Genomic DNA, 23,572 nt, shown 5'->3' with positions numbered 1-23,572 from the left:
GGGGGAGCCCAAGCTAGTGACAGGCAGAGCCAACTAATTCTACTTTTGTCCCCATCCTCTTCCTTGCCGACTTCTACAAGGAGCAACACTGAGACAAAGGAGGAGGCAGATGACAAGCCATGGTATCAGAGGCGACTAGCCACAATGGCTATGCTCTGCCTCCACAGTCAGATGCAGTATGCTTCTGAATACCAGTTGGAGGGGGAGAGTCCTCTTGTACTCAGATCCTGCTTGTGGGCTTCCCATGGGCATCTGGGTGAGCCACTGTGAGAACAGGATGCTGGACTTGATGGATCACTGGCCTGATCCAGCAGGCTCTTCTTATGTTCTTGCCACCACTCACAGAACTTGTTATAAGTACAGAGGCAGGCAGTGCCCAACTAGCCCTAATGGAGCAGCCTCCACTGCCAGCATGGATCCAGAGCTAGAACAGCAGACCTATGGACTCCAGTGCCATTGCATATGATCAATTGAATCTGGTGAGGTCAGCACCCTCAATGTACCTTTCTCTAGCCTGGTAGCTAAGGGGCTGTGCTCTGGGAAACATAGGCTTAGTCTTTAAGTCAGTTGGATACTGGCTCAACATTGACATACTGTACAACCATGACAGCACTACGTCTATTGTAGATGTTGCAAACACTCCACATAGTCTTCAATGCCTGGGAAATCACTGAAACTGACTGCCTTGGGAGGTGGGTGGGATCTCCTTTGTTGGAGGTATTTAAGCAGAGGTTAGATGACCATCTGTCTGGGATGCTATAGTCACATCCTGTGTCTACAACAGTCACTGAGCAAGAGAACAGGACGAGATGATCTCCAAGGTCCCATCCAATAATTCTATGGAAGACAGAATGAACCCTAACTGGACACAGCACAAAAGCTTTTAGAATCCAGTTAAAAAAACACCACGAATACCTCAAACAGTATCTCCTTACTTCCTTGTGCCTACATCTGGTGTTTTGGCCTTTCTTGAGCTAGAGGTACAGGCCACCTGATTCAGGCTCCTGGAAGAGTTCAGGAGAAAAAGCACAGCATTCTTTTCTGCACAGACTACAAAACTACAACCCTCTTTGAAACATCAAGTACAACAAACCGGTCCATACCTAAGAGTATGGTACTCAAGACAGCAGACAGATGCTTCTCGCCACCTTTACTTTACAAGGCAGCCATGCCTATTGTGAGAGTACAACCCACAGACGTAGCAGGGGAAGGGTGGAGCTGTTGAAAGGCACAAACCTGTCTTTCCTCCCCTCTCCATGGAAGCCCATGTGCAGAACAATGCACAAGCCAAGGGACTGGCTTTTTCTTTTCTCTGTATTTCCATCCAGAGCATAGGCCATACTTCCTTCACCAGTTGTACCTCTCCCTGTCAGGCAGAGGAGAAACTGCTCTCAAACAAAGCGACCAGAGGCAGATAGAAACAGGGCTCTATGGGCTAAGAGCTTCTCAGTAGATCATGAGGGGAGAGGCCTTCTAGGTACATTGAGAGAAGGCTGACTTTACCAGTCTCCTAATTGGCCCTCCATGTGATCATCTATGGAGAGTCAAGACTGCATTCAGATGACCAGGTACATATCTCACCATGCTACCGGGACTGAGTTGCAACATTTTCCTTTCTAACCTTACAGCTGTCTTTGCCAACCCGGTGCCTTCCAGATGTTTTGGACTATAACTCGCATCAACCCCAGCAAGCAAGGCCATGCTGGCTGGGGCTAATGGGAGTTGTAGTCCAAAATATCTGGAGGGCACCAGGTAGCAAAGGCTCCCATAAAGGGGCACTCATTCTTCATATTAGAAGGGACGCAAAAGGGTGCACACACACGGCCATGTACCAAATATGATTTATCTCAAAAATGTATATATCCGATCATTCACAGCCAATCAATATTTCTTGGACAGTAATTTACCACAGCATACATTGAGCCAGTGGTTCTTATCGCTTGCTCACATGGTTAAAAAAAACTTTATCTGCTTCCCTAGATTTGTGAACTAGTACAGTAATTGTGTCTCAAAAATTGCCCCCACCAGACAACCAGCTCTTCAAATGGCTGTGCATTGCCAATGTAACTTGCTATCTGTATTCATCCAACAAGAGCCCCGGGCTCAGTCTCCATAGTTCAAGCACATTTGGCACATGAGCTGTGCCATACAGTTGCTCTCTTTTCTGGCCTCAGAGACTATAGTCTATGCTATGGAGGCTGAGCGGGGGTCTCTCTCCCCATTCCACCCTCAGAACCCATACGTGGTCTAACAGCTGAGAAAAAGTTACAATGGTTAGCACAGAATTGTCCAGCCCAGCCTGGACACCTTTGCTGGGATTAGTACCCTCTGCAGAAGAAATCACTATACAACCCAAAATCCTTAAGATGCCAAGTACAAATTCAGCACTCCTCCCCACTGGCATCAGCAAGTTTAGTAGACCTTTTCCTCCCAGCTCAAAGTCACAACTGAAACAAAACAGGCTTCCATGCAACTCATGGAAGAGATGTGGCTTCTGCTTTCTCTATCCTGTGGGGTATATGGGGTGGGATTGCCAGTTCCTTCCCCGGCCTTTCTTTACCCCCCAACCCTTGTCCTGACCCGTGGAGGCAGCACTGAGCCCTCCCAAGTTGGAGGCCTAAAATTCTGGGTTAAAAATACAAACCAAGCCAACCATGTTTTGCAGCTGGAATTAGCCATACCAGAGGTAGGGAACCTTTCTGGAGCCCGAGGGCCACATTCCCTACTAGGCAACCTTTAGGAGCTACATGCCAGAGATGGGTGGGGCCAGAAGCAGAAGTGGGCAAAGCAACAAATATGAATTTTACCTTCGTACAACAGGCTCACCTCCTCTGTCCTCCATCCAGGCAAGCAAGAAGCATTACTGGAGTTCAAGGACACAGTCCAGCCAAGCAAAACAAAACACTCAAGGAGGGTGCAAGCAGGGCTGGAAAAGGGCGGAGCTGTGGAAGGGGTATGGCCTCCAGAAGGTCCAAGGGCCAAACAGAGAGGCTCGGAGGGCCCCATCCTTGAATTATACATATCAGTTTTTGTTCTGGCTGTAAAGTTGCAGGGCTGTGTCACAGATTAGAATAAGGCCTAAGGTTAAGGAAAGGTTAGGACTCCTGCAACACGGAGGCAATAGGGCCAGCAGAAGAGAAACAGAATGGTGCAGGAGCCCGTGCCCCATGGCTGGAAATCACCCCCCACAGGTTTTGCTGTAAACATTTTTTTTAAGTAATAAAAGCAGCTATTCAGTAGATTGTATTAATAGCTTCCAAAACTATTTTGTTTAGGTACTGGTAAAGAACAACTCTGATGGCAGTTTTGAACATATCAGTCAGGCACCCTGGCACTTATGACTAAGGGTGTGTTCAGTTTCATGTGGTCTGCTACTAATAATTGCATTGAGAAGAGGGGTTCAGCTGCAATAAATACAGGATCTATTTTCACTTTAGTTCCTGTTTATTTTCCAGGCAAGACCTTTTACCTCATTAGACAGAAGCGTTTGCATTATATTCCTGGAGAGACATTTCACCCTCCTCTCCTTTCTACCTGTTGTTCAACCTTTCCACCTCCACCATCAGAGCTTACCTCCCTACCTTCTCCCTGTGGTCCTCCTACAAATTGCACCCATATACCTTATTAATCTTTTTTTGTCTGCAATGTTAATTTAACAGAAGAGAAACCTTGCTACTTGATTCTTGCGACTTTTACAATCCTCTGTCCTCTCCTTTCACACCTGTCCTCCTGCGTCTGGCATAGTGCATCAAATTTAATTGGGAGGTGCTTTTGCTCAAGTTAATAATAAACGCGAAATGGGAAAACTAAATCCCACATTTCCGAAGCAGGAACAGAAAAGTGCACACATGTGATAAAAAATGGCAAAAAATTGTTTTGGAAAAGCGCAGGACAAAAACAAAAATGAGGGGAAATCTGACAGGGGCGGATGCAACCTAAACTGTCATCGTAACAGCCCAGAACAGCTAGGCACCCCTATGCTTAGTGGCACAGTGAGCACTGCACTACATTCTCTCTGAAGTTGTTATTGACGCCGACCTCTGCCAAGATTAGAGCTAAACCACAGGAGTGCAGGCTGGCTGTAGCCACCTGCAGCTGCCTGAGAAGCAATGCAGTGGCCTTACAAATGCTTGCGATCCTTGGCCAATGATACCCGGTGCCAAATGCAACAAGCCACCCACCCCAAAAGTGCAGGAAGGAAAGCTTTCTCAAGGTCTGACCACAAAGACGCTCTCATACAGCTTGCAAGAGGGATGGGCTGTGGCATGCTAGCGCAGAGGCAGGGGTGGGCCTGCTCCTCTAGTCTCTGGTATGTTTGCGGGAGGCACTAGCTGGGGTCTCTCCACAGAGAGGCTCTCCCGTCTAGGCAGGGGCTTTGTTAAGAACTGGCCATGAGCCAAGAGAAACTTAAAAAAGAGAGAGTGAGAGAACAAAAACAGCCGAGGCTGTCTCAGCACAAAGCCCTCCAAGCAGGAAAGCAGAGTGTCCCCAGAGATGGACTGGGAAGAACAGCTTCATAGGAACAGAGCAGCAGAGAAAGTGCAAACGGAACGCTCCAGTACATTGGATGGGAAAACCAATAAGACTGTGCTGGGAGAGGGCAGAGATGGTGGTGCAAAACATGTGGAGCTCCAGGAAAAGAGTTTGCATGGGGAAGGCAGGCAACACTTGGCTCCGGAGCATGAGGGGCTTTCTGGTGCCTTTCTCCAGCCCTCGGGGCTTCTAGTTTATAAAGAAACCTTCCGCTTTGCCAAGCAGCCGCAAGCGTCAACAGCGGCTGTGCTCAGCATTCCAAGGCTTATAAGGCAAAAGGCAAGCAGAGGAGGAGTCGCCTGCAAGCCATCCAGTGACAGCTTCGTGAGGAACCACAACAACCTAAAGAGGCACTTTCAAGTCAGGAATGACCCTTGTGGAGAGGCAGCCTAGGAGAATCGGGGGCTCCTTCAGGCCCAGGAGGAAAGCCTGAGGTGCACCAACAAAGGATGGGGAGCATCAAGAAAATCCTTACTGAACACTGAGCAACAGGAAGTTCCCCATTTTAAACAATAAAGTCAAATTCTTTGTATTTATATAGGAGGCGCTAAAGCACCTGAAAGCACTTCATGCACAGCGCACCCCTGTGAGGTAGGACCCTATGATCCCTATATTACAGATAAGAAACCAAGTCTGCGATACGGTCACAAGCCTTAAAACGGTCCTGTATGTTTGTGGAAGTGCTGAGATTTGAACCAGGGAAAGCAACCGGTTTTTCATGGATGACAATATGGTTTATCATGGCTTTGAGCCTCATTTACAGCACAGGAAGAAGCCTCTACTTGCCAATAGTCTGCCCTCCAATAACCAGTGCAAGAGATCAGCTCTTGGTTTTCTGGTAGAAAACATCAAGAAGGTGAACAGAGAGAGTAAGCACTGGCAGAGCATGTTGTCTGGACTGGAGATGAGGGGGTTGAATTTCCTTTCTGGCCCAGCACAGAGTGGCTGGAGATCCAAAGATGCCATTCAGAGGGGAGAGGCTGCGCATCTTATTTCCTACCCTACGTCAGTCAGTCCCACTTCGCCCAAACAGGAGGCTCATGGATATGCCAAAAGGGAACCTAAAGAAAGCATCATCTGGACAGAGAGATTTGATGGATTAGGTACCAACAGAATCAGCTGCCAACAATGAATCAAAGCCAAATTGCTGCCCCTACAACCTGGCATGAAGAGTGACAAAGTTACACTCCTTGGCATCACATTTGGAACAGCCGGAATACATAGTCACATTGCCACAAACCCCAGCTTAGCTCCACCCAGCCACAGGCAAAAGCCATTGCCACAGATCCAAAAATAGAGTGCAGGAGCCTCAAGGAGCCCGATATCAAGTAGCTTAGGACCCTCTCATGACATCATGAATGCAAGGAAGGTGGGGGGGGTTGGAGAAATATGGCCTTTTGCCTTGCCTTTGTAACAAACACACCAGCACGCAAAGAAGTGTGAATAAACAATCAACTGAGCCTAGGAAGTATATGCAACAGAAGCAATGGGATAAGAAAGCAACCATACCAAAAAGAATGAGGACTTCTTCAGATGGCATTACTTACCCTGGAGATGGAGAGTGGCATGTTGAAGTCCTTGCCACCCTGCAGCCTGAACCCCCATGGTGCCGGTCCATCCAACAATACCTTGTACGAGTCTATGTCACTCATTCCTGGGGAGGAGAAGAGACTGTTGACTTAAAAGTGACACAGCTAGGAACAGGAGAGAACAACGAAAGAACAGGAAACGTCTGCTGCGCATAGTAGAGCCTCTGGTGCCCACGTGCAAGGAAGAGGAAGTGCAAGCTCCTCCCCCAGAAGTTGGCAATTTATGTGCACACCAAGGCCCAAGTGCTGCTCTTCAACCTCTCCATTTCAGTTTTTCCTTTAGGAACATGGAAAGCTGCCTTATACTGAATCAGATCACTGGTCCATCTAACTCAGTGTTGTCTACACTGACTGGCAGTGGCTCTCCAGGGTTTCAGAGTGGGGTCTCTACCAGCCCTATTTGGAGATGGCGGTGACTACCTTTCACCATCTTTAGTGTAAACTCCCAAAGGTAATCCTGGCACACTGAAGAACATCAGGCGATAATTGGCAGAGGCAGAAATACCACACAAAGATAATAAGGAGGTGCCTCCCTTCAAAGGACTCAGCATACCAATATCACAGGAAAGCCTGTCTTCCATGTTTTGACAATATGTGCCAAACCAAGAACCAACCCCTGCAGGAACCACAGATCAAATGCATATTCTGGACAAATTTTAAATGATCTTTGGATGAGCTTCTTTCAAACCTGGTTGGTGCAAGTCAATAAAAGCATCTGGAGCAGTTGTGTAAATATGCTTGCCACATGCCCAACGACTAGAATGCCCATGGGCAACCATGAAGCCTATTCACACAACCAGTGTGCAAATCAATGCAGATTCAAAATGGGTGCCCCTAAAAGCCAACCCAATTGAAGCCCTTGCCCCAAAACAGATTGCAAGAATTAGTCTGTCTCTCACACGCACACACCCAGAGGCCGTCAGAACTTTTCTTTTATTGGACAAGGCTGAGCCTGACATATACACATATCAAGGCCAATCAATACCAACTCACAAAGTGGTCATAAGGTCTGCAAGTGCCATTTTATTTTTTATTTTTTTAAGGGACTGCATCCTCACAGCTGACAGAAGAGATTCCAACCAGGGAACATTGAGGGATAAGGGGAGATTCCAGGTTAGGATGAGGAGTCGGAATAATTGCTGTGTTCCTATGGCTTGTGCTTTAGACAGCTCCTGTCTGATCAAAACAACAAGAAGCAAAGCCTTCAATTTGCTCCTAATTATCTAGGTAGAGATGTCCTCTATTAGGCACAGCTATAGCACCTCACTGCTTCTGGAGCTTGCCAGTCAATAGAATCCTACTATAAAGCAAAGAAATCAAAATGTGACTTCTGGAACAAAACACCCCCTTCAGCCTCCCCCTCCCCCCCCCAATTCTCCCCAGGCAGTTTGTTGTCTATATAAGGCATGCAAGACGACACTGTCATATTCCACTGGTGGCTCATCAGGATTGGGAGAGATGCAAATGACTGTTGAAAACGTCAAATCCTTCCTGGCTGGGTCTAAACAGAGGAAATTAGGAGAAACCAGGAGGGAAAGGAGAAAGGGAAGGGGGAGAGAGAAAAAACAGGAACACAACCCAAGAAGATAGTGTTATTTTGGGCTGGGATCTAGGGGCACCACTCCCCATCTAATATGGATGAAAGCTGCAGTGAGGCCTCTAGGGAGCTCCATCTACCAGGCAGGTAAGTCTGGCAAGGGAGGTGTAGCACTCCCCACACTACGAGAAGCCCCTCACAGCCAGCGTACCAGCTTGTACCATCCCTCCCTGGCAGGCTGGGGCATTTCCGCAGCAGCTTAATACCTTCTCTCCATGGGAATGGCAATGGAATGTGTGCTGCTAGGAAGAAGCACTGAGCTCTGCTTTGATTTCTCCCGCAGCCTCCTCCTCCCAAGGCTGAGTCGGCAGAACATGCCCGGACTGGATGGGGCCCTATGCCCCTGGCTGCAGGAAAAGCGCCTGGGCCTCTGGTCTCATAGTAAGAGCTCACTCAGGAGTCAGTTTGCCTGGCTTGAAGTTTCTACACAGCATCTACAAACTCACTGCATCCTCAGGCAGGCAGCACCGGTGTGGCCACTGGTGGAATCCCGAGATTACACAGCAAGTCTCAAGCTACATGTTATGTAGCTCTTATGCCAGGGGTGGGAAACCTCCAGCCCAGGTGCTGAAAGTGGCCCTTGGGACTCTCCCTGGCCCCCTAGACCACAGCCCTCCATATCCTCCTTCAACTGTGTCCTTGAACTGCAATAATACGTCTTGCTTGCCTAGGAGGAGAATGAAAGTGTATGTGTTGAAATCTCTGTCTTTTGCATTGCTGGAATATAGCCTACTGTACAGTCACATAAGTTGCTCCACCCACACTTGCCTCTAGCTCCGTCCACCACAGTTCTGTGGCCCCTGGAAGCTGGCTCACAAGGGAATCCCGTCAGGCTAAAAGGGTGCCCGACCATAAGCAGTTAAACTGTTAAAGGAATGAGGCAATTGTGGTAGGCCTCCCATGCCAGGTGACCTGGTGGAAAGCAAATGAAATTTGGAACAAACCAAGGTTTGGAGGAGAAAGAGGAGAAGGAGAAGAAGAAATCAGGCTGGATTCAGAAGAGTACTACTGAGCAGAGACAGGCTGTTGTATACTGCAACGCACTATACATGGGGCTGCCCTTGAAGACGGTTCGGAAACTGCAGCTTGTGCAGAATGCAGCGGCCAGATTAATAACTGGGACCAAGCGGTCGGAACATGTGACACCGATTCTGGCCCGCTTGCACTGGCTGCCTATATGTTTCCGGGCCCGATTCAAGGTGCTGGTTTTAACCTATAAAGCCTTACACGGCGCGGGCCCACAATACCTGATGGAACATCTCTCCCGATATGAACCTACCCGTACACTGCGCTCAACATCGAAGGCCTTCCTCCGGGTGCCTACTCAGAAAGACGCCCGGAAGGCGACTACAAGAAAGAGGGCCTTCTCGGTAGTGGCCCCCGAACTATGGAACACCCTTCCTGACGAGGTACGCCTGGCACCTACTTTACTATCTTTTCGGCGCCAGGTGAAAACCTTCCTCTTTGCCCAGGCATTTTAATATTTTTAGTATTTTAGTATTTGTATTTAATGTTTGTAAAGATAGTTATATGTTCCATCTTTTTTTTCTCTCGAATTACTTCTGATTTGTATTTAATATGGGTTTATTAGATTAATCTTACTTTTGTTGTATGTTTAAACTGTTGATTTGATGATTAGGTGCTTTTAAATTGAATGTAAATATATATTTTTATTTGATGTACACCGCCCAGAGAGCCTTGCTATGGGCGGTATAAAAATTGAATTAATTAATTAAATAAATAAATAATAATGCTCACATTAACAAGGCAAGAAGCCTGTCTATGTCCTTTAACCCACTCAGGTATAAGGAACCAAACACGAACGCAAGGAGCCCATCTAGCTGGGTAAGAAGTCTACATGTACTGATAGGCACTTTTTGGAAGTGCCTGATAGGCGGGAAGGTAAGAATTAGAGAAGTTAGAGCACGGCAGGGCTGAGATGCATTAAAATGAAAAACAGGAAGAATGAAGAAAAGGGGATAGTCCATAGTAAGACAACTGAACTTGATTCAGAATGGCAAGAATTATTAAATGAGCACTAGCATGCAATAAAAATAGCACAGCAAGGCTATATCTGCTGCAGATTAAAAAAAAAAAATCCAGGTAGATTTCCACACCTTTGCTATCCCCAAATTAAAGTCTATCCAATTCTCATTTTTAACAAGCAGCCACCAACTCTTTTGCAGAATTAAAATACTAAGGAACATCCATGCACAAAAGCAAGTAACCTTTTAAAAGAAAAATAATAATTTAGAAAAAGATACATTGTTCCACTTCCTAAACACTAACAGACACAACAGTAACTAGAAGTATATCCTTCACTTCATCACAAGTCTACAAAACATGAAACATAAATCTTTTTACTTTGCACAACAGCCATTCCCGGACTTCAGAAAAGCAAATCCATGCCCCTCCCCCCGGGTGCCATATTAAAATCTGCAATACATGGCAAACTTCAGGAGATCTGCCCTCATCCCCCCTGTATAGGGTCACTTGTGACTGGGATGGGGGTGGAATCTATACAGAATGGCCAGCCTCCATTCCTCCCCTTTTTACCCCTTGTGTGCATGTCTTCAGATGATTACCAAGTTTATCTTTTGCTTTGTGGATCCAGCTGGCAGCCCTCAAGGAAGGAAAGTGGACAAGCAATAAATAGCCCAGCAGGAAAACATGCACTCTTCCCCCCTCCTTGGAAAACTTATTTTGCATCGCTCGCCCTGCCTTTTCCTCTCTCTCTTTTGCACAAGGAAGATGATCATCAGACAAGAGTCCTGCCCTAGCCACACTACAATTGGAGGAAAATCAAGTCAGGTGCCTGAATCATTCTCTTGTCTGGAGTGTCCCTTCCTACCATTAACAGGTGCTGTTGGGTCTTTGGATCATAGAGTAAAGGGGCAAGGATATGCAATAAATAAGACAGCAGTCTAAGTTTGCCTCCTTCATTATTAACTATCCTTGCTTGACACACATGCACAAGGAGGCTGGAGGGTGGTACGAAACCCTGACAAAATGTCTAGATGGTCAGAAGAGCTGTCCTGCAAGATCTAAACAAGTCCACTACCCTATTTCTAACAGTAGCCAGCCAAATACTCTTAGAAGCCCACAGCATGGAAAAATATTTCTCTCACAGGCAGAGATATACTGCCTGTGAACGTGAACGTTCCATTAATCTCTATTATGGCATCATTTGCATACTCATTCACAATCAAGGGCATAAAGCTCTCTAGTGCATTGCAGGCCAGTTCACCTTGTCTACACTTACAGAAGTCACAGTTTAAAAAGCAAACATGTCAATAATATGACACCTAATTTTTTAAAAAATCTCATAATTTCAAGTGCCAGGGAACCCACTAAAGAAACAGGCATACTTTGCCGTCTTGAAAATGACCACCACAGGAGCAATGCTTGTTCACAGCCCTTCTGGAATTCAGAACTCCTGGATGTGTTATAATATTAAGTTACAGCTCAGATGCACTTTCAGATGAACGACAAGAATAGATGTACAGAAGAGCACATTGACCGGGAGGTACGTGTGCAAGAGCATGCATGTACAGGTTCCACCCCTTGGATGAGGAGCCCTTGAAGAGACTCCCTCTCTCTCATGCAATGGGAGTCTACAGCATCAGCCCCTTTCCCCTTGACTCAGAGAAGATTGCTGTTCCTGTATATAACTGCATTTACTCCCACAAAATGGGACATTCCTGTTCTGGCCCGTCACAGGAAGCAGAGAACGACAGTTACATCCAGGTGGTGCCATGAACATGCCAGCCTCGCAGCACCACTACCACGGGACTAGCGGCACATCCCAGTCTCATGGTACCATGGGACTCCAGCCAAAAGCATTGAGGATGACCCCACAGAACAAGAAAACGGAAAGAGGGGCACTAAGTATTCAGGAGCCTTTCTGTATGCGCACTCGGACGCCACAGAGAGCGGAGAAGTGATCGAGAGAGAGAGAAATGCGTGAGAAAGTTCAGAAAGAAAAGGCATGGGGGGGGGGCTCTTAGAGAGAATAATATATTAACCCGGACTGCTTTGCAACGGCATGACTGATGGAGAAGGGGGGGAAGAGAGGAAGAAGTGGGTAAAGGAGAGAGATACCCATGTCACCCAGACGCCTCCACTGCTGCTAAGTAGTGCTCGTACCCCTTGGCCAGCCGCCCCTCTCTACCACACGAGTCTCACGGGTTCCCCCTGAAAGACCACGTCTATTTTGGCCCCAACTCCTACCAGAGACGGAATACATACCGGCAGAGCCCCTCCGCGCGACCTCCTCAGAGAAGGGCGGAGCTACCAATCCTCCTCCGACGCCGCACTGTCTCAGCCGCAGCGCCACCGGCGGGCACAGCCTTATATATATATATCGGGCCGGGCTCAGCGGCTCCGCCCGCTTAGCACAAATCCCCCCTCCCGCGCTCATTCAACAAGCGCGCCGCCTGCTAGAGGCACATGCGCCGCGTTGGTTGCGCCTGCTCGGCTTAAGGGTTCCCCAGTTGTCGCTGTTGAGGATGGGCTGCACGAGTTCTCCTGGCAAGGGGAGAGAGGGAGGGTAGAGCTTTACGCTGAAATTGCAGTGCTGCGCAGAAAGCAGGCTAAGGTCGGCGGCTCTCTGGGCATCAGCTGCCAAAGCCCCACCAGAAGAGATGAACGGCAGCTGCAATGGTGGTGCTGAATGTGCAGGAAAAGGATTCCATTTGCGAGCGAGAGAGAGAGAGAGAGAAATTCCCAGGGTGGTTTAACAATCAGTTCCTCTTCCTAGGGAACTCTGGGAATTTTAGCTGTATGACGGGAATAGGAGTCTCCTAACACCTCTCAGTGCCCTTAACAAAATATAGTCCCCAAGATGCTTTGGGGAAGCTGTAACTTTTTGACGTGGTGTTATAGTGCTTTAAATGTGGGGATATGGCCTAAGGGCTCTTTAAGCCACAATTTTTAGCACCTCAGACAAATATAATGCCCAGGGGTTATTCAGGGGGTCTTAGACCCTTTAGTTTTTTGGGAGCCAGATCCCTGCAGGGTCCCTGTATCTCCAGCATCCTATCAGCCAATCAGCATTAAAGGGGAGTGTGTTAGCAACTGAGAAGAGTCTTCTAACTTGTTTCCTTGTCGTTTTCTGCTGATTGGAGCCAATCATAGTGAAAGGAGTTGCTATTAGTTCCCACTTCAGAAAACCAAGTTGTGGAGAGTGAGAGTTCTGTAACTGCAGAAGGAGATACAGTGAATCCTGATGCCATCTACATCACGTTTGGTAGCAGGAGACAGATGTGTAGACATTGAATTCAGTAATTCAAGCAATATCTCTGATAGTGAGAAAGGACAGTCAAATGGTGAAGTGACAGAGGAGCAGAAAGCAGTATTCAAACTTGGCTATATTATTCTATAATCTTAGAAGGTCTTGGAGGAATGGCTGGCTGTGACTCTTATGAGGGGACCCTGCACTTCTGAATTTGCCACTATGCTACTGCTAATGCCTGAGTTTCTTTGTGGGATCCACTGAGGGCGTTGTGAGGGGGTGGCTCAGAGGACTTTTGTGCTGGGCTCCAAATCTGTCAACCTCTTCTCTCCCTTTTTTTTATGCCGGGGGGGGGGGAAGCAACCTTCAGCCAGTCACTTTGTCTCAGCCCTATTCTACTTCATAGAGTTGTAAAGACAAACTGGGAAGGGAGAATTACTGAGCTCCTTGAAGGAAGGGTGGCAGGGCAAAGCACAGAGCTGGTAAGACCCCAGCCAAGCACACTGTTATCTTTTCGGCACCAGGTCAAGACTTTCCTCCTCTCCCAGGCATTTTAGCATGTGTTTTTAAAGTGCTTTTGAAAAAATGTGTTTTTAAATTTGTATATTTGTTTTTAATGTTTTAAATTGTTGTAAACCGCCCAGAGAGCTTCGGCTATGGGGCGGTATACAAATGCAATCAATCAATCAAAGCACAGAGCTAGTAAGACCCCAGCCACCCACCATCTTAATTTGCCCAGAGGCATCTATACATATGAATTAGCATATGCAAACTTTATGCAAATTTGCATCCTGGGCCTACCTACAGTTATATCAGCTTCAAATAGTCAGTTCAATTTATAATGGAGATGAGCCCCAGTCTTATCTTTTGCTTGTTGGCATCTTCATATCATAATACTGCCCTGTGCCCTGATCTGTGTTTTGTGCCATCCCTGTTTTCATGTCTTTATATTCCTACGGCAAGCAGGCAAGAGAAATATTTTGTAAAGGGGACAAAAGAGGTTTCAGTAGAAGTTCTAAACATTATGTCCTTGCATCTGAAGTTCATCAGACGATATAATCACAAGTGTTTCATGACTTACCTCTTTAGGATGACTGTTAACACCTAGCAGAAAGTCATGGGAAGCTACTCACCAAAGCAGCTTTGTGGCTGAATAAGGCAATTTCTCAGTCCTCTCTCTCTCTGGAAATCTCTAGTCACTTTCTCTTCTATTTAAGGCAGAATGCAGTGATTCACACTCTAAGGCATAAACAGCCTATGTTAGAAGAGGGTTGACAAATTTCAAACTATGCAGATTTCGTAACTCACAAAACTGAAATATGGATCTGGAAAGAAGCTAAGTCTTTCCAGCAAGTACTCTAAAGTACTCATTACCTAGCAGTGTTATTGTTAAAAGGTGCTGGGACAAGGAAGAAGAAATAGCACGTTTCAGATCTACTGACTCTTCCTGGCTGTGGCCATATTGGAACTTAGCCTTTGCAGCCCCAGGTACAACCACTGGAATTGTTTAATCAAAGTGACCTATACAAATCTGGCAAACCTGCAGATTGTTATCTTTCAAAATAAACTTCAACTCCCCTTCTACCACCACAGTTTCATTTCAGCAGCATGCTGTGTTAGCATGTAGTATTTGGTATGAAAAGACAAGGAACTTATTAGTGTACAGTCTGAAATTTTGTCAACAATAGTATTTAAGAGAAAATGCTTTTAAAAGAGCTGAGCTGGTAGAGTAAACCAGAGTAGAACAAAACAGTAAGGGTTAAGTTGTGTTAATTCTTAACATGTACACGGTCTTGGTGTTTTTCCTTTAAAGAAAGATTTAGGGATGTAATCAGAAATGAATGCAAATATTTAAATAGCAAGATTTATTAGCTTTTCTTTCAACATAGGTCAGGGGTCAACAAATGTGGACAGCGCATATGGACTTCTAGGTAAGAATGGAATTTATAGCTCCCTCTTTTGAAGTTTCAATTGCTGGCAAATATGCACATGGAAGATTTATCAAGAAGTTCCTGATATTTGCAGTAACAAGAAAACTGGGCCAATGGTCAGCTTTATGAGTACAGTTTCTACAGGTATCCCTACAGTTGCAGTTCTCTTCATGGTAACTACACATGTTCCCCTGGCCCACCATATGCCACTTAATCAAGGCAACCCAACTTTTGACTGCTCAGATACACAGATCAGTAGTGGTTGCTTTGACGAATGAAATCATCCTAGACCTTTATCTCCATACTGTTAACGTAATCCCTTCTAAAACTGTCCTGTCAGTATTAGATCCTTCCCTTTGCAAATTTGTTTGGCCATGGGTTCAAAGGACATAACACAACTTAGTCTGACCAAAAACTCATCTGGGACCCATCAGCAAACGGACTGAGATATGCACTAAAGTGGGGGCTAGCTGGGAAATGGCAATACATGTTTGCACCTGAAGTAGGAAGTCAGAATGACACACACCATCTCTGGACTAGAGGTTTTCTATTCAGGTCTTGATAAATTCTATAAAGGTTCACATTTTTCTTCTTTTAAATATCTGGCTTGGAGGAATGTATTTTCCTAGGATCCTAATTAAATAAGCATTCTGAGCTATGTACCAATATGATGGCAATGACAGAAGTATTGCCCTCTAAAGATGTAATCCTCAGCACACTTGCTTGGGAATATGTTCCACTGAATTCAATGTGATTTACTTCTGAATTTTCTTTTTCTTTACAATATTGCCGTGTTCTGCAGTGGCTAAAATTTCCAGGCCATCTTCAACAGCAACCCCAAGTACAAGTATCAGTGGCACTGTTTTACAGTGGTTTTGATCCTATTACTAGGGTAGTTTTCAGAGAATAGCATTGGGTAATTGTCTTTCGGTCCCCTGGCAGTTGTGCTGTGTGGTGCCAGAGGGTACCATCTTGTCCTCAATGCTGTTTAACATCTATGTGAAGCCCTTGGGAACGGCCATCAGGAGATTTGGGGGAGGTGTCAGCAGTATGCTGATGATACCCAGTTCTTTTTTTTTCTGTAATCTGAATCAGGAGAGGCTGTGCAAGCCCTGGACCGCTGCCTGGACTTGGTGGTGGGCTGGATGAGGGCCGATAAACTGAGTCTGAATCCTAGCAAGACAGAGACGCTGTGGGTTGGTGGTTCCCAAGTTCAGATAATTGGCTACCGGGCCAAGTTCAAGGTTCTGGTTTTGATGTACAAAGCCCTATACAGCTTGGGACTGGGACACCTGAAAGATCATGTTTTCCCTTATATACCCAGTCGATCACTGTGCTGTTCAGGTGAGGACCTGCTGCAGATACCATCTTATCAGGAGGTCCATTCCACACAACATAGGAAGTGCACTTTTAGTGTTGTGGCACTGACACTTTGGAATTCCCTCCCCTTAAATATTAGACAGGCATCATCTCTGTTATCTTTTTGGTTCCTATTGAAGACCTTCCTCTTTCAACAAGCCTTTTAAGTAGAAACCTTATCCCAGTCTGTGTGCTGGAATTGCTCTTTAAGATGTTTTTAACGTTTTTTCTAAAGATGTTTTTAAGATGTTTTGTTTTAAGATGTTTTAAAGTGCTTTTAGTGTTTTTGCTGTCCTGGGCTCCTTCCGGGAGGAAGGGCAGGATTAAAATTAACAACAACAACAATAATTGCACTACAGCAGGTGTAGGGAATCTTTTTCTCCTTAAGGGCCACATTCTCTTGCAGAGAACTTTCCAGGGGCCACATGTGAAAGTCAGTGGTTTATATATGCACACACACTTCTTTCCATTCTCCATCCAGGCAAGCAAACAGCATTATCCCAGCCAGGCAAAACCACTTGAAGAGGGTGCAGATCAGGGCCATTGAAGTGTGCAACCTAGGGAGGGGTGTGTGGCCTAAGGAAAGTCCCAAGGGCAAGAGAGAATGGCCTCAATGACCGCGTTCCACTCCTGGATTTGAGGTTCCATGCCTCTTTGGCATGAGGTCTGTTTCACACAAAATGACTGGCAAAGTCATTTATTCTGGCAGAAATATCTTTATATAACTTATTCCCCTGACACAGGGCCATATTCCCAACTCACAATGCATTGAGTCTGTTCCTGATGGAAATCATAGAGTTGGAAGGGGCCTATAAGGCCATCGATTCCAGCCGCCTGCTCAATACAGGAATCCAAATGCAAATAAAAGTAATCTTTGCATCCAATTGACCACGCATAGAAAGATAGCATAAACTCTCTCCTTGTGAGGGATGTAGCATCTCTTGTAATACAGATGACTGACATGGTAGCTGGTATGGCGTGTAAAAAGGTTAACACTTGATCATGCATGAAATACAGGTCATAATAATATCACACACACACAGGAAATATAAAAACCCAACTTAAGTCTTTTTGTGGAACTAACAGTCTTAGAGTTGTAGAATCATAGAATTTTAAGAGTTGGAAGTGACCTTGGAGATAATTTAGTCCGTCTCCCTGCTCAGTCCTAGAATCTTGCAATGACAGTATCCCCTATCCAGGCTCTACTTAAGTACCTTCAGCAAAGAAAATACCAACATCTCCCAATGTAGTCTGTCCTACTGTCAAATAGCCCTTTCCATTACAAAGTGTCTCCTAATGTTTAGCTGATATCTATTTCTTTGCAATTTCTATCCATTGAGTCTAACCCTGCCCTCTGGAGAACAAGCCTGCTCCATCTTCTACATAAGAGCCCTCTGGATATTTGAAGGCTGATATCCATGTCTCCACATACTCTTCTTATCTCCAAACATATCCAGGTCTTTCAACTGTCCCTCATGGGACTTGGTTTCCAGAACTCTCAGTACTCTGGTCACCCTTCTCTGGATGAGCTCCATTTTGTCAATATCCTTCTTGAAATAGAACTGCACACAGTATCCGTAATGTGGTCTGAGTAGTACCGAACGGAGTGGATCTATAACTTTCCATGATGTGGACACTATGCTTCTGTTAATGCAGCCGCATTGCACTGCTGACTCATAAGAACATAAGAAGATCTCTGCTGGATCAGGTCAAAGGCCCATCTAGCGCAGCATCCTGTTCTTACAGTGGCCATCTAGATGCCTATGGGGAGCCCACAGACATGAATGCAACAGCACTCTCTCCACTTGTGATTCTCATCAGCTGGTATTCAGAGGCATACTGCCACCAACTGTGGAGGGAGCATATGTACAGCTTGTGATCAACAAGCAGACCTACATTCTTTTCACATCTACTGTTGCCAAAGCAAGGTCTCCCCCATCCTATTTTTACGTCTTTGGGTTTTCCCAAAGACTTTGTCAAATGCTTTGCTGAAATCAAGATATACTATTTCTGTGGTATACCCACTGTCTACCAAACTAGTAACTATCAAAAAAGGAGATAAATTTAGTCTGGCATGACGTTTTCTGGATAAATCCATGTTGGCTTGCAGTAGTCATAGCATCATTTTCTAGATGTTCACAGATGTAGAATCTGACATTATTGATATCAGTCTGACTGGTCTGTAGTTTTTCCTCTCTACTTTTCCCTCCTGTTTGAAGACAGGACAACACTTGCCATTCTCCAGTCTCCTGGCACCTCATAATCTCTCCATGAATTCTCAGAGATTACAGATAGCAACTATGAAAAGGGATATCATCAGAACCATCTGATACTAAGGGTTGATTCACTCTTAAAATATTCACCATGTAATGATTGCAGAATCAAGTAATGCGCATGTGTGAATGGACCACAACAATTATAACACCAACAGCAGCTAGAATGTAAATCGAGTATTGATCAAAGTGTCAACAGGTCTAACTGTGAGAGGATGGACTGGATGAACTTGACAAATAGCTCTGGCAGAAAAACTGGTGCATAAAAGTAGACTGTAAGAGGTTAACGAAATTGGATTGCTAACATCTTTGTATCCATTTATTGCACATGCCAATAAAGACTCTCAGCATCGCATGGACTACACTTGACCCAAAAGAAACATTGGATTGATACCTTTCAATATAAACAGGAACGCATATGTCCTGATGTTCATTACTCTATTGCAGTGATTCTCAAACGGTGCGCCCAGGCACACTGGTGCGCCCTAAGATGTGGCTAGGTGTGCCTCAAATATTATGAAAGTATATTTTAAAAATGAGAAGAAACCCATTTGTATAGGGTAAGTAATAGTTTTCTATAGTTTGTTATTTTTATTCATAGTTTAAAACATATTAATATATTTTTAATTTTGTACACAAAGTGCGCCAGAAATTTTTTTTATGTTTTACAGTGCGCCTCAAACCAAAAAAGTTTGAGAACCACTGCTCTATTGGGTGATTAAGGTCTTCTGATGCTGAATAATTTTTTTGATCCACCTATTTGTAATCTTCTGGCACAAATGATTTGCTGCTGTTCTTGTTGCTGTTTATATTGTTGTCATACCTGTAAATGACGTAAGAACATTCCATCCAAAAAAACCCAACAACTCAAAAACTAATCTAACACCACAGATAAAACTTACACTTCAGATCTAATGCATTTCAGTTGCATCAATTCACACATGCAGCTACAAGTCATCAAGTGTTGATGCCTGTGGGAACCAGCTCTATATCAGATGTACAATCCCATTGTTGCTGTGTCCCTGCCTAGACAGTAGAAGAAAAGTATGCTAAGCATGTTAGAAAAAAATGAATGTATTGTCCAATGTTACCCAGAGCCGGAACTCACTCTGCATATGCTCATATCACTCTCCTTGCTGCTGCTGCTGCTATGTACTGTCCAGATATTACTGCCCTGGGCTTCTGCTGGGAAGAAAGGCAGGATAGAAATACATACATACGTACATACGTACATACATACATACATACATACATACATACATACATACATACATACACACATATTTATTAAGTCCTACCAACTGAAGAGGTTCTGGATTTGGAACTGTGTTCTGAAAGACTCTGCCTCCAATTAAGCCCTGTTTCCAGAGCAGGGTAGCTAAAAGAGAGAAAACAACGTTGAAGATTAAAAATCAAGGATGAATGAAAAGTGGCAGATCCCACAAAGAGAACTGCATGTGACAGGAGTGGTGCTTGAATTATGGGGAAGGGAGTGGGGGCTTAATGAAATCTCCATGTCCCATTCCTGGATTCCCTCCAGGTTTAGCCAGGCTATCCACCTTACTGCAGCCTTCTGAAACAATAGCTAAGCTAAGGGGAACACTGCTTTAAAAACACACACAATTCCAACCCTGGACAAGGGAAACCTGCTTTCTGCCATTTACAGCACCTGCTGAGGTGCCAGTCAGCAGACTCATTTTTTAAGGTGCCACTGGATACCATCCTTGTTAAACGCTACCCTAAAATGCAAGCAGTTAATGGACACTGCCTGTCTTCTCTCTGCTTGCCATGGGATTAAGTACTAGCAGAGGAAGCCAATTGGCTGACTCCCTCTACTGGATGAAAGCTGGCTACTGCAACAGCCATATGGCCTCGCCTGCATTTTACGCAAATAAAAACCATCCTGCTAATAAATATTTTCCCCACCCCCTTGGATTGAATTTCTGGATCCGAGTTCAAAGAGACTAAAACAACTGAGCTCCACCACCACCTGCCTAAAGATCACACCAAACGAATAGATCTTAGTGACTCTTACCCTCCTACCTCACACAATGCATTTAAGGAGCTTGCCTTTGGTCAGTCTGTTTTGTGATTGATTCTTGAGGCAGACCTTCCCCTTGAACCACAGGGTTAGGCTACTGCGCTGGCAGAGCAGGGGCCACCGTCATCCTTTTGAGTGAGGCCTGGAGTTGTTTACAGCAAGCTGCCTGCTGCTTCTATTCAAAAGGGCACATCTGGATTTGCTTAGTGAAATGGAGCAGGAAGTGGCTCTGTTATTAACCTCAGATGGCGCCAAAGGGAAATCCCTCTTCTGTTCTATGTGTATGCAATGCAGCCTGCTGACAGAGCTCCCTCACTGTCACACACATACGCCGCCGCCCCCATACCCCAGCTGCTGCCAGATGACTTACATTTTAAGATTTGGTCTATGTTTCAGAATTGCCACAGCCCCCTCTCTGATTTTACATGATCTTTCTTTTGAATACATCCATCCAAAGCAGTCCCCACATACTGGGTTTTAATCTCTGTGTATGCATTTGTGGCTGGGCTCTACACAGGCTGTGACAGACCTACTGCTACCTGATTCCACTCCTCAGGGCTTTTCTACTCCTCAGGGCTGGCTCTACCATTAAGGAGAGTGAGGCAGCAGATGCCAAGGGAAATTGACAGACAGAGCTAGGGTTGCCAGATTAATGGCCTGAGACTGATCCTGTATCTTTAGGAGAAGAGAAGGTCAGCCAAGTGCAGGTGTTCTTGCAACCCTGTAATGGGAAAAACCACAGGGTGGGATTCTGCCTTCCCCCTGCACAACTTTTAAAGATACAGAAGACCTCTTGGAGCCCGGGCCTGGCAACCAAGAGGTCTTTTGTATCTTTAAAAGTTGTGCAGGGGGAAGGCAGAATCCCACCCTGTGTTTTTTCTCATTACCGTGTTGCAAGAACACCTGCACTTGGCTGACTTTCTCTTCTCCTAAAGATACAGGATCAAGATCAGGCCAAGAACCTGCTGGCAACTCTAGACAGAGCTGTGTGTGCCATGTGATCTACATTGCAGCCCTGCTGGCTTCAGGTGTAATGACGGATACTACCCTATTGCTGCTGTTAAAATGAGTAGCAGTACCGTTGGGGGCATCTTGTCCTTTGCCTCAGGCAGCAAAATGTCTTGGGCTGGCCTTGCCTCTTCTGTACCCCTGTACAACACAGGACACTATGTGACGTGTTTTAACACAGTGGTCTCTTGACCATGAAAGCTTGTGCCTCAATAATTTGCCCCTCAGGACTCTTTTTCATTATGTACAACACACAATGATAGACCAGAATCCTGTGCTTACATAAAACTGAGACCTCAGCTAAGAAGGCTGCATGAGGGCTGTCCTCTGATTTTGTTCCATGACAGTTTTGCACCTCTTCTATGATCTAGGTGTCACTACCCCTCCTGCCTCTGGCTGTGCCTACTCTGCTTGTAACCCACTTTGGGAGCTTATGGTGAAGGGTGGGTAAGAAATCAAATAAATAAATAAACGATAATAATTACAATAAAAAGGAGAAGGAGGAAAAAGAACCAGTGCTTTTTTTGGTAAACAATGTGGCGCTGGTAGTCATTTGAAAAAAGTGCAGGGGGTACCAGCACAAAATGGCTGCCATGAGCAGCAAAAAAAGTACCATCATAAAAAAGCAATACTACTACTGCTACCGATGATGATGATGATGATAGCATTGGAAACCAACCCCATCTAAGGGGAGGGGGCTGGTGCTTGTGAGTGATAAAGAGCAAAAAGAGGCAGTCTTAGAAGAGATGCGCACTCACAGAGAGGTAGCCAGGGTTCTGACCTGTATACTGAAACCATCTATAAGCACTCCCTGTTAAGCAGTGCTTATACTGTCTGTCTCTGCTTATGCTCTGCTGGTATATATAAGGCAGTAAATCAATGTTTTCGAAAGGCCAAGTCTCCACTGATCCCCCCCCCTTCCAATGGAAGTCAAACCCAGGTAAGCGCTGCCACTGGAGTTTCTTGCCACTTGGGGAAGCAGAAAGTACAAAACTAGAGCATAGCATCTCCCTTATAATGAAGAAACAGATTGAACAATACCCTTGTTGCTTTTTGGTGTTTGATGATTAATGCCCAGATTACAGAAATGCCTTTAATGTAATTGAAGAAGCGATGAAGGGAAAGGGTGGCTGGAATCTAGAGCTCTACTGAGTGTCATCTTGCTATTTAAACTGTGGAATTTACTCTTTATAATAGGAATTAATAGGGAAAAGCCACTCTAGGATATAATGAAGAACCCCTCCTCACAATAGCATACATTCCATCCACAATAGTTCATCACACCCAACTGGCCAGTCAGCAGAACATGAAAGTCACGATGGATTCCCCCCCCCCCATGTCTCAGTAGGCTAGACATGAAGCAAGCTACAAACCAGTTAAATGCTGGGTATATTGCCCTCTAGTGGAAGAAAGGAGTAATGACTAAGCAATTACTAGAGGTTCACAATACTATAGTATGCAATAAATATACAAAAAAAGGGGGGGACCTGTCAGTTCTGATACGTCGCTAGACTACAGCTCCCATTATCCCTGACCACTGGCCATGCTGGCTGGGACTGATGGAGTCCAACAAAATCTGGAGGGCCAAAGGTTCGGCATCACTGCAATAAAGGGTCAGTGCCCTAGCTAGGATCCCAAACAGATATGAACAGAAGAAGCTGCCTTATACTGTGTCATACTGTTGATCTGTCTAGAGCCCGGTACTGACTGGCAGTGGTTCTCCAAGATCTCACATAAAAGCCTTTCCCCAGCCCCATGTCCAGAGAAAGCATGTTCTTTACCACTGAGTGATGATGGCCGTCATTACATATGCAAAGTACTGAGGGGATTTCCATGAAAAGATCACTCCAGCAGTGTGGTAGCTACAGATGTCTGAAAAGGAAAAGGGTGTAGAGAGGCCAAGCCAAGCAGAGCCTGTCTCAACAAAGACTATCTGAAAGTCCAAGACACATTGTTTGTTGATTGAGACGCAAAGGAAAAAGAAAACCCAACGTACACCCAAACTTAT

At 45.3% G+C, this 23,572-nt stretch overlaps 1 protein-coding gene across 12 annotated transcripts in view; it reads right to left on the bottom strand.

Annotated features, from left to right (window-relative positions):
* Positions 1-20,587, bottom strand: part of PDLIM7 (PDZ and LIM domain 7) — a 60,683-nt gene extending 40,096 nt beyond the window's left edge. For 5 of the 12 annotated variants that reach the window (XM_061617615.1, XM_061617623.1, XM_061617618.1 and 2 more), the window contains exons 1-2: positions 11,968-12,476; positions 6,081-6,187 (exon numbers count right to left, since the gene is read on the bottom strand). In XM_061617615.1, the coding sequence (XP_061473599.1) occupies positions 6,081-6,187; positions 11,968-12,139 (279 nt within the window). In that variant the 5' untranslated portion in view covers positions 12,140-12,476. Of the gene's footprint in view, positions 1-2,807; positions 2,864-6,080; positions 6,188-10,304; positions 10,377-11,865; positions 11,885-11,967; positions 12,477-19,813; positions 19,894-20,184; positions 20,253-20,558 lie in introns of those variants that run through there. The other 7 variants (XM_061617617.1, XM_061617616.1, XM_061617625.1 and 4 more) reach the window with 7 other exon arrangements.
* Between the last annotated feature and the right edge of the window lie 2,985 nt (positions 20,588-23,572).

Source organism: Rhineura floridana, chromosome 3 (assembly GCF_030035675.1).
Source record: "Rhineura floridana isolate rRhiFlo1 chromosome 3, rRhiFlo1.hap2, whole genome shotgun sequence".
NCBI lineage: Eukaryota > Metazoa > Chordata > Lepidosauria > Squamata > Rhineuridae > Rhineura > Rhineura floridana.
Note: the sequence above shows the minus strand (reverse complement) of the source record. Positions and strands in the feature narration are given on the sequence as shown.